At 40.3% G+C, this 11416-nt stretch overlaps 2 protein-coding genes across 2 annotated transcripts in view; both read right to left on the bottom strand.

Annotated features, from left to right (window-relative positions):
- Positions 1-5702, bottom strand: srsf5a (serine and arginine rich splicing factor 5a). The gene is made up of 8 exons (XM_005746501.2): positions 5582-5702; positions 4345-4484; positions 4188-4258; positions 3538-3669; positions 2925-2994; positions 1439-1512; positions 1254-1358; positions 1-1096 (listed from the first exon to the last, which is right to left on the bottom strand). The coding sequence occupies exons 2-8, from the start codon at positions 4468-4470 to the stop codon at positions 787-789; spliced, it is 888 nt and encodes a 295-aa protein (XP_005746558.1). The 5' UTR covers positions 4471-4484; positions 5582-5702; the 3' UTR covers positions 1-786.
- A 1909-nt stretch (positions 5703-7611) lies between these two features.
- LOC102206520 (desumoylating isopeptidase 2) overlaps positions 7612-11416 on the bottom strand; it is an 11293-nt gene continuing 7488 nt past the window's right edge. The window contains exon 3 of the mRNA XM_074312091.1: positions 7612-10090. Within this exon, the coding sequence (XP_074168192.1) occupies positions 9813-10090 (278 nt within the window). The 3' untranslated portion in view covers positions 7612-9812. The remainder of the gene's footprint in view (positions 10091-11416) is intronic.

Raw genomic sequence — 11416 nt, 5'->3', positions numbered from 1 at the left:
TTAACAGTTGTGAAGCTTTATTGAGTTCAATCGCAGAAATTTTAATGCGTATGTGAATCTCTTGAACCACATTCACAAAGTATTTTAAAAAACTGACATAAAAAAAGGAAAGGAAATGCAGTGGGCATTTTATTAGTATCAAATTATAAACTTATTTAGAGACAAACGTGTTCAGGCCCTCAACACCCAATAGGGTGGAGATTAAGAAAACTCAGCAGGTGGAATAAGGCCGTGATTTAAAAACAAATCTAAATCCATTACAAAAATGAAAAAAAAAATCCAGACAAATAACTAGCTGAAGTCTTTGCAGATTCACATATCAGGGCAGTGAATGAAACGTGTACAAATACGTCATCACAAGCGTAATCACAGCAACAACCGGGAGCTCGCATTACCAAAACATACTCGTCAACATTTTGGAGAATCAATGACGTGACCAAAAGCCACAGAGTGCTGGATGGAATCAAAACATGGCAGACAGCTTAGACTGTAACGGGCATCATCACCAACTGAGTATTTCATATATATGAAATGCCTGTACAAAGATGGGATACATAAATCTCACAAAAACAAAACTTCCTTCTACGGAGACGCATCCAAAATTAAGATTTACAAATAATAAACACGAAAGTGTCATTAATGACAGTCTTTATTTCAAAAGAAGCCATATAAAAAGGCAATGCATCCCCTTCACTAAAACAAAGAAGGAAAAAAAAGAAAGGAAAAAGACTTAGACCCACACCGAGCAACTACAAGTCTATGTTACAACATACAGGTGTACCCATCTCAGTGTTTGCTGTCTGCTGAGGCGGAGCGGGAACGAGAGCGGGACTGGGAGCGAGAGCGAGAGCGGGAACGAGAGCGGGGAGACTGTTTGTCCTGAGCCGGTGCAGGTGAACGCGAGCGAGATCTGGAGCGCGACTTGGAGCGAGACTTGGAGCGGGACGGGGATCTGGCTGAAGCCTTGCCCCCTCCTGACGTCTTCTTCTCGGGAGTCCGGCTGGCGGATCTGGATCGGCTCCTGGAGCGGTTGCGGCTCCTGGAGCGACTCTTTGAGCGGGAGTAGCTGCGGGAGCGAGAGCGGCTCTTGCTGTGACTGCGGGGAGAGAGAGAGAGCACGCAATTACAACACAATGTTTCGGCTTTTCAAAATAAAATATTAAATCTCTTAACAGTTTGTCAAACTGACTTGAAACCTTGAAAATTCCTGAACAATTTATGGATACAACCTAAAATAAATTAAAAAACCTTACTTTCTGCTGTCCTCAAACATCTTCAGCTTGCGACCATTCAGTTCTGTCCCATCAAGCTTGGATATGGCATTCTTCATGTCACTGCGGGATGCAAACTCAACCACCCTGCATGAAAAGAGAAATTAGTGGACAAACAGTTCACATTAGGAATACAGAAAGGCTCAACTCAAAAAACAGCAACTCACCCTTCGTTTTTGGTGGGTCTGTGAGCGTCCACAAAGGTAACTTCCCCTGCTTTCCTCATCAGGTCCTTCAGGTCCTATTTTTAAAAGCATAAAGGCGGGTTAGCAACGGGGAATGAAACCTGAGGTGTCAGTGAGAGCCTTCTCAGACCTGGAGGGAGAGAAATGAACAGGCAGCAAGAAACCACTGAAACTTGGGTCATCTAGTCCTGACGTTTGTCACTTAGTGATAAGCTTCCATTTCAGTGGAGGCCACGTAAACAAAAGAGCCACACAAATTGCATTTTGAGAGTGGACAAGTGTTGCTTTTTCATTTATTTATTCTTTTAAATTCCTTTTGTACCCTTAAATTATATTTTTAAGCACATCAAACAAAACCAGATTGAATTGTATTATAAAACGCCTGAAGGGTAACATAGAACTGTGTTTGGTTTTTTGGGTGAACGGATGAATTTCTGTATGCCAACTATTTATACGATTGAGATAATGCTATGTACTTACAGGCAAAACTATGGGTAGGTGGAAAAAACCCCTAATGTGGACTTCCTTTTTGTTGATGTATTAGTTCTAAAGAGATTTGGCTCAACAGAGATACACTGTTTACGTGAGTCCCCTTTAGGACTGTAACTCTACACCCCGTTACCACCCGACCCTAAACAAACCCAATCACATGAGTTTTATGCTACTTACCGCTCCATACCCAGGAAGATATTAGCATAGAGCCACTTGTCCAAATAGCAAATGGGAACCAATGCAGTGTTAAGCCCTTGAGAAACGCCCTCGGCCTTGACTCAGCATCCGGCCTCCACAAGTAAGGAACCACCAGAGATCAAGGAGGAGGGGTGTGCGCCCGACCCAACACCCCCCACAGCTCCATCAGCAACAGAAAAAGACCCAAATGGGAGAGTGTAGGGACCGTGGATTTGAGGGGGGTTACATCAGTCGGGAGTGCCAGCCCACAGAACCTCCAGACTGTGGCTACGGACCTCCTAAGGCTACCGTATCCTGCGCTAGACCACTCTCACCCGTTACTGGGCCCAGCCAAGACTTTACATCAGCGGCAACTGCGTGTAAGGAAAGGCACCAAATGGACACTATTCAGAAAAACAACCAGCAGAGGGCGCTACACACTTGTGACACCCAGTGGAGGGTGTGCATTTACCTCTGATACAAAGGAAACCATATCAGAGCAGCTGTTTGAAAAAAAAATAAAATAAAAACAGTTAAATGTTTTTGTTAGAATGCCTGGCATCAGTAATAAAATGTGCTTTTGTGTGGAGGAAAAAAAGAAAAAGAAAAAAAAAAGTGTTTAAAAAGAAAAAGTATTTATAAACACTAGGGGGCTTCCTATAGTAAATAGAAAATTTCCTGGTATGTGTTGTTTTCTGTACCTTGTGTGTTTAAAGAAACTGACCCGGCCAATAAAATTAATTTTGCTCCTTTACAAAACTAGGTCATTTTAAAAAGCTTGTGTCCTGTTGTCTCTTACCTGCCAGCTCGTCCGCGAAGACAGGTTCTCCACAACGAGTCTGTGGTCAGTCCGCACTGGAGGGCCATATCTGCAGAGGCAACAAACACCAGCACAGCTTTGATTACATTTTCTGTAAGGAGCACAGATCCGGTGAATGCATCCGCATCTGGATCTGCCTTTGTGCCTGAAAACACGGCTGGTGTCTCGTCACGTTCACCGTCTACCTTAGGGTTCTGTAAATATTTGAGTTTGCTTCAGAGGTGAAACTCAACACTGGCCAATCCTATTTTAGTGTAGTCCGTTAGAGACTCTCAATCCTACTTTCCTGCCACATGTATGCAAATTTGTATGTGTATCTTTCCAGCTTGTATAATATTGGTTGAGCTGTCACAGGACTGTATTTGACTTTGGACCAGATAAACTATTGTCACACCCAGTTTCCACGTAACAGGATCTGTTATCACGTGTCAGAGGTTTACAACCTAATATCAATATTTAACCTGCATCTGTCCATTTATTAGAATTTTATTTATTTAACATCATTATTTCTTTTTACATGAATATTATCTTTAAGTGCTTTTTATAAAATTATTACTTTGTTTTAAAGGAAGCTACTGAAAATGTGCTGTACCTGGATCCACTGCTGCGAGATTGACGATAGCCGCCGCCGCCACCACCACCACCGCCGCCGCCGCCTCCGAAACGTCCCATTCCAGGGCCGCCACCTCTTCCTCTTCTGGAGCGAGCATGCTCAATAGTGACCCTGATGGGCAAAAAAAGAGGTTCAATCAGTGTTATCAGATTATATACAAAGTAATTATATCTGATTAAATGTGTGTGCTCCATGTGACTCAGGCATGCGACAGCTCCACCACAGGGAGCCTGACGTCATTATTTTGCGATAAGCAAGACTGAGGAAAAAGAAGTTATCAGCTCAGAGAAATTATTCTTAATAACTTGGAACTAGTTCTCCTTTCCAGCCACTGTCTGAATGTTTACTTCTTGTTTTGAAGGGCCTCATGAGTTGTGTCAAACACTCACAAATGAGCCTTTAAAAGGTCTGTGGCAGTCTAACAGCACAGAAAGAGGAACCGGGACCAGCCAAGGAAATTTACTTATAAAATGAAGAAGCTGCTCGGTAATAGAGTATAAACAGCTTGTAAGGTTCTCAAAAAATAAACTTAATAAGCTGCGATAAAGTAGCAATTATATCTTGCTGGAAAAAAGTCAAATGTAACCGACCCACACCCACCAAATAAGACATAAAGACAACATCATTACCGTTCACTACACAGTTCTTTGCCATTTAGCTCATACACAGCATCATCTGCATCTCTGTGGTCATCAAATTCCTGAAAGGAAGAGGAAAATGTGATTATGTATAAGCAAAAACACTTTGAAAACTCTCACTTTGCACAAAAAAAATGCTCAAACTCACCACAAAGCCAAACCCATTCTTCAAGTTGATCTCACGGATGCGACCATAGCCCTTGAAAAACTTCTCCACATCTCTCTCTCTGGCGTGAGGACTCAAGCGTCCAATGAAGACACGGCAGCCACTCATGATGATTTTATCAGCTGAGATGAAAGAGTAATTAGTTAACAGCATCTAGCTCAGTGTTTACTCGTTGCTTTTTATTTATGTGCTAGTCATGTGCTGCCTTTTATGGCCAAGATAAGCAGGCCACACCCCTTGAAACAAAGGTCACATCCGCTGCAAAAATACAAGTTAATCAACCATTTTCTAAATTAAATATTAACCACAAAAAGAAAAAAAAAGCAGATAGTTTAAACTATATGTATTTTATGAAACTTTAGCAAAATTAATTATGTTAATCCGTTTTAGATTTGCATGACAAATAACGTAAAGAGACTTGCAATACACTCAAGCTAGGGTGAAAAACAGGCCCCTGGCAAACTGAACAAAGCTCAACAGGATCGGAACACGCACCATGATCCCTCTCCGGTTTAAACGAGTGTAGTTTAGCTTGTAAGCCAAAAAAAACAAAAAAGGGCTTAGCGTACCCCGACGGTTCGCAGGCTATTTGCATCATCGAGCTCAAAATGGAAGACGGTTTTGTATGGAGCTATTGACTGAAACCGTACAATCATTCTCACGGCTAAATTGTAATTTAAAGCGCGTTTATCAATATTTACAGGTATTTCCACACATTTTCTTCTTATGCGATATGAAATGTGCAGACAGCACAACAACGGCGATCAAGGGGCCCGTTAAAACAGCTCAATGGATCTGCATCAAAGGAGAAAAAAAAATAGTCCGATTGCATTGTAGGTAATAAATAATGATTAAATAATCGATTCTCTCCGATTATGAGACACCAGAAAAATGACTTGGGGCCTTGCCAATCGGCCTCAGATAAACCATCGGCGTCGATTATTATTGCAATCCTACCTTAAATTAGAGGATCGCTGGTAAGGGGATGTAAAAGACTGCGGATCTGACAAATAATGTGCTATATTAGCTGGGTAACAGTAAGCACAAGCAGGCCTCATCGCAATTTCGTTCTTGACGCTCGCCTCGAGGTCATCCCCAGCTAGCCGAAGCTAGCCTGTGACCTAACTTCGGTTTCAGCGTGAAGAACGCGCCAATTTAACGTTTGACAAAAATCGCAAAATCCTTGAAATAACACAAATACGCTTTAATAACCGCTCACCTGTTTCTTTGTTCCTAACAGAGCTGCTTGGGCCTTGTTGCTTTCGCTGCTGGCTCGCTCCTGCTCAAAGTAGGTCACCGACTGTGCTGAATCAAAATGGCGAGTGAGCATAAAAAGAGCAGAGACCGCAAAATGCGTTGCTGCCCTCACAGTGTCACGTGATTGCAGCAGGTAACGCGTAACTAGGTTTACGCTGTGAGAGCCATGGGCTTTACCCCCAGTAATATTTACAGCTAAAATAATAAACCATCCACATAAAATAACAAAGAATGTGTGCAAACGACAAACGAGTACATGCATTAAGGTTAGCGTCTTCGAATACTTGAAAGGAGGATAAGACACAGATTTGGCAACTCATATCAGCCTATTCTTGGGTACGCAGCTTTCTGCATGCCTTAATCTTAAGTAATTTTCATACTAGTTGCAATGATTTTACTCCTTTATGATATTATTTCCTTAAGGATTATTAAAATTAGTACATAATATATCACAAGTAGGGTTAGTTTTCAAGAAAATTAAAACATTTTTTTCACATCCTGTATCGCAAGCCCTACGGGCCTCATTTCCTAACCGTGCTGAAGCACAAACCTAAGCGTAAACTTGCCACTCACAAAACTCTTACTCTGTTTATCAATATTGAATTTGTTCTTTATAAACCAATTTATAAGTACCTCTTACCATGGCATGAACAAATGAAAGCCTGGCTGTGTTAGGAAGTTAAAACGCAAGTCTTTAAAATAATTACTACTACTACTACTAATAATAATGTCAAACACGTTTTTCCAAAATACCAAAAGGCAATGCATACAATTGCAGTTAAAATAAAATAATAAGAGTAAAAAATAGAATTGCATGTAAAAAGACAAAATACTGCATGTAAAGGTGTAGACTTTGACCTTTTAATTTAAATCTTTTTCTTGTATTCCTTATTTCATATCAAATCTTAAACTAGCACACCTTTCATTGAAAATGACTTTTTATTGCAATCCACGTTCTTTTTTTTCTTTAACTTTATCTGGCTTCCTGTTTATTACTTCCACCAAGGAGGCGATGCGTTCGATATTATTTGCATGAGTGCCTGTCATTCTGTCTGTAAACAAGACAGCTTGAAAAGTTTTGAATTAATTCTGATAAAACTTTGTAGGGGTGTAGAGTGAGTTCATGTTAATGATCCATTAAAATCTGTCTCACATCCACTGATGTCTTCAAGGTGAACTTAATGATTTATTGGTCAACAGCTGACAAAAAGTCTTGTAACCTGTTTCGTGTGTATTGTCGACATATAAAAAAAATACCTTAAAAGATTTGAAATATTATGTCACAATTGACCTCTGACCTCTTCTTCAAGGTCAAATATGGCCAGACTTACAAAAAATGACTTTTATCTTTAACACTATGCTTAAAATCCCACAGCCTTTCTTTGTATTGGCAACATTTAGGAAACAATACTGGTAAACTGGGATTCTAAGTATCACATGGATAGTCCCAATTGACCTCTGATCTCTCTTTTATTTTCACATATGCATTTCTTTCAAGTTGACCAAAAAATGTGTTATTCTTACTGCACTGCAAACATTTTTAAATTATTTTTCTTTAACTATTAACACTCCCGTGGAAACATTTTGGAAAGCTGTGCCTTTTTTCTAACTTTCTCTTTGTTTGTTTCAGTTTCTTCAGTCAGACCTTCCTTCCTGTCTTTTCTTAATGGCTTCTTTCTTGCAACATTGTCGCCAATTTCTCTGCTTCAACAAACTCATTAAAACTGTACAAACCCTGTTCTTGTATTTCCATGTATCTTTGCACATTTAAATAAATTGCTGCACCTCTTTCACCTTTTCCTATTAAAATATAAAGAAATGAGGGGTGGTTCATGATTCTTTCGCAGTACTGAACATCCAAAAGATAAAAGAATAAGTATTTTATACTAAAAATGTGAATGATAATTTGAAATATACAAATATATGTGTTATGGTCCTCCAGTGCCCATATTTTGGACTATAACAGAAGAAGCCAGGCATCACTTAGGATTCCATCTCTTTTATTCTAGCACTATCATCATTGTTAAAATTGTCCTGGGTTAGGAAAAACAAATACAAGGTTTAGGTTGACACAGTACAACAGAAAAAAAAAAACCTGTCTGGTTTGCTTTGTAGAAAGTGTTGAAGACTTTTGAGCATGTAGTACTGATCACTGTACACTCCCTCTCCCTATCAACTCAAAATGAACCAAAAAGTTGATCACAGCACACTTCAAAAAAACTAAGAATATGCCAACATATAGGGAGATACGGTAGCTTATTTATGAACAAGAAGAAAATAAAATGAAAAAGTTAATTTGCACTTTTGAGCCCATTTATGAACGGGATGACTGTCACTACTACAAGTATGTGATTTCCTTCCTGAGAAAAGAAAGCTGTCCTTCAACGCACCACAGCAGGAGAGGAGGGGAACAAAGATTCAAACACGTGGCCTCGTCTTCTTCAAGCAAGGAGCAGGTCTTCATCGTTGTAACAGTTTCTTAATCAGGGTCCAAAGTCATTGATGTCGTCTTTTACTGACATGTATGCTAAACCTGCAGTGACTGGAACTAATTTTACGACATCACAATTTCCCCCCTCTGAGAACGTGAGCTTCTCTCTCTCTATCTCCTCATAATGACTCATTATTTTAAAAGGCTCAAATACTTTCTGTAAAAACATCACTGGGGAAATCAATCAATATAATATGTACTTAGTTAACAGTTTTATATTAGGAAAAATGCTCTTTTATACTGTTGCGATATTATCACCAGGCTAATGTTCATAGGATTCATATCTAAGAAACTGTCTACCTCAGTTTAGCATGACAGGAACTAGTTACAAGGACTAGCATGGTTCTGTAAAAAGGTCACATAATCCTCCGCTAACACCTCTAACATGTTGTATATGGCTTGTTTAATATTCACAAACACTGTGCAACAACCTCCTTTTTTGGTTGGAACCAGGTGTCTCTCTGTGACTGGTCCCAGTCAAGAAAAAGCCCCACAGGTCTTTTTTTCCAGTCCTACGCCTTAGTCTGATTAAACAAACACAATATAACTCTGAGCTTCAGTGATGTTTACCTGCTGGCTGTAACTCGATATTAACTGTAGAGGCATAACATGGACTTTATGTTGTATTTTAAATCTAGGCAAGAGAGCCAACAGGGGTATTTAAAAAGAACATTATCTTTAATGACTTCTGCAATTTAGAGGAAACACTGAATGTCTGTCGTTCTTTCTCGTGGCAGCTCGGTCTCAAAGGTGAAAAAGATGTCATCCAGGGGAAATCTGTCTGTAAATGTCTATTTTCCCTTTCTGTAAGTTAACGCACCTTTATAATATAAAGATCACTTGGATATAAAAGTATAGACAAAATGTGTTCTGGGTCACAAAGTCAATATTTGTCAGAGTAGCAGCTTGACTTTCTTTGTGTTTGTGTCTCTGAGATGTTCACAGATCGTGACTGGGCTGTCCGAGGCTGTGTGCACAGCGGCACTGTTTGCCCTTGATTGTTTCAAACCGTCTATGTTTAAAACAAGCTTGAACGAAGGTAATCGCTTTAAAAAATAGAAGAAGGAGCTTCTATCTGAAGTAAGTTAAGTGTGATCTTTTGTTTATTTCTTTCCACATGCAGGACTTTTACTCACTCAGATTGAACTCAGGGAACAATCAAATCTTTTTCCTTTTTTTTTTTACCCGTTAACCCTCTAAAATGGCCAACGAAAAGTTCCAAACAAAGAAAGCCGAATCAACAACATCAGGCAAAGGCCACATAGAGGTTATCGAACGAGAACTTGTTGGAGTCGAGCAGATTCCTGCTGACGTAACCATCCAGTGTCTATGTGGTCATTCTACAAAAGCAGCTCTGAAGGCAGGGCAGGGAACAAGGCTGACAAAGATTTCAAAGTTTGTGGAAAAGACTAATAATAACATACTACAAACTTCAGATCTACAAGTAGTCACTGTCAAAATCAGACACGCACTTCAGGGCTCAGGGAAAAGCATGCCCTCGTCATGCTGTCGTCTGCTGAAAGGACAAACGGCTTCTCTGTAAGTCTGTAGGCCTGAAGTCTCTGGCAGCAGCTCTCTTTTCAAAAAGGAAACTCTTCTTTTCCTGCCTCTTTTACACAGAGGACAAACAGTATGAGGTCAGGTGGTTGTTCAAGCCTACAAATGCCATCAGAAGCAGTGGTGAGAAGGTCCAGAGGTCACGTCACACTCTGGTGTGACGACAGCTGTGGGAGGAGCCCGAGCCAGCGGCCGTGGCTCCAGACGGCGACGAAGGGTCCTCGTCGCTCGACTCGTTATGCTCCTCTTTGTGAAGGCCGAGGCTGATGTGGCTCTGCAGGGCGGCCGGGGTTAACCACTCCTTGGGTAGGCAGCTCTGCAGGAAAGGGATGCAGGAGCTGAAGTACGCCAGTCTGTTGACCCAGCGGGGGATTTCCCGTCCACACAGCAACTGAAAAAAGTTTGAATAAGTGATGATAAGAGCTGTATCTCACATACTGTCTTTGTTTTAGCTGTTTTAGAGCATAAGGCATTTAAACATTAGAAGAAAATGTGGTTATAGACGGTTATGTGGATGTGTTCCTTATTTCTCTTTATGTATAATGAAGTTAAAGTCTAGCGGCTGACTAGCAGACCTCAGTAAATGGACCATGGCCCAAGACCTCAGTATGGCCTAATAATTATCCTTATTGCTGTTTTAGAGGAGCGGTGCTTCAAAGGATAGCTGCAGATTTCTGTCAGAATCTGCAGATTATACAGTACAAATAAAATGTTCACGTTTCTCCAACGTTGTCTTCCAAACAGTTTCACTAACATCTACACTGGATGGCCAGGAAGCGTTCACGTTGTCTTCTCGGGCGCTGATAATTGGCGTCTGTCTTGTGTCAGTGACGTAAAAGACGGATTTAATGCGACATGACCATTCAAACAACAGTCGCTTTCTAAAACATCAGATATGTATCGGATTCAGGACCACATGCGAAAGGGACCCAGGTCGGATTTGGACATATCAGATTTGTGCTGTTCACACTGACATACCATGATCGGATATGGGTCGCATAGGGACAAAAAAGTTGGATTTAATGTGCTTTCGCCTGCAGTTAGTATCCTACATTTTGTTTTGATGCACGCTCAATCATCCAGGTAAGGAAATCCCAATTTTTTTTTGAGATTTCCTTACAACTTTTTGGGGTACATCCTACATTTCCCAAGATGCAGCTTGACCAAGTAATGCAATGCTACTGCAGGATGTTTTTTCTTTAATTGGGTTTTTATTGGTAAGCTACCAATAAAGAGGCAGAAAAAACGACTAAGACTAGTGCATTAGTGCCCTTAGCGATGCTCACATTCATACAGGGATTTCTTTATTTTGTCCACTTTAAGCACTTTATCTACTTCATACCTCGTAGTTAACTTTGCAGGCACGTGTTTGAAAATAACATTTGCATAATACTACACGAACCCCAAAACCCCAAATTGCTGACCTCATAATGGTGCCGGAGGAAAAGGACAGCAAGGGTTGTCTTCAAAAAGTTCCTACCTCAACAAATACCATTTCATTCATGACTGAAATTCCTAGTGTGGATTTTGGTGGTATGACTGCTTGACACGATGCTTACAAAGCATTACTAAAAAATTACAAACAGGCAATGTGTTGTTAAACAAAACATATTAAATTATCTTAGCAAAGTTGATAACCTTCTATCTGTCATAATCCTAGGGTCTTTGCTATTTTTCGATTATTTGTGACTCGGGACTTCTTGCATAGCTTTAATTTTGAGTTTCTGTTTTTCTTCCTTTATAGAATGC

This window comes from Pundamilia nyererei, unplaced genomic scaffold (genome assembly GCF_000239375.1).
Source record: "Pundamilia nyererei isolate P.nyererei 1_Seehausen unplaced genomic scaffold, PunNye1.0 scaffold00179, whole genome shotgun sequence".
NCBI lineage: Eukaryota > Metazoa > Chordata > Actinopteri > Cichliformes > Cichlidae > Pundamilia > Pundamilia nyererei.
The sequence above is the reverse complement of the archived record's forward strand: the minus strand, read 5'-3'. Positions and strand labels throughout refer to the sequence as shown.

What these genes read in the sequence shown, in the direction of transcription:
- srsf5a (XM_005746501.2), bottom strand. Translation starts at nt 4,470, where the DNA reads ATGAGTGGCTGCCGTGTCTTCATTGGACGCTTGAGTCCTCACGCCAGA. An exon ending in AAAGAACTGTGTAGTGAACG is followed by an intron (nt 3,670 to 4,187) that starts GTAATGATGTTG and finishes TTTGCCCATCAG; the next exon opens with GGTCACTATTGAGCATGCTC. An exon ending in AGACCCACCAAAAACGAAGG is followed by an intron (nt 1,359 to 1,438) that starts GTGAGTTGCTGT and finishes CTTTTCATGCAG; the next exon opens with GGTGGTTGAGTTTGCATCCC.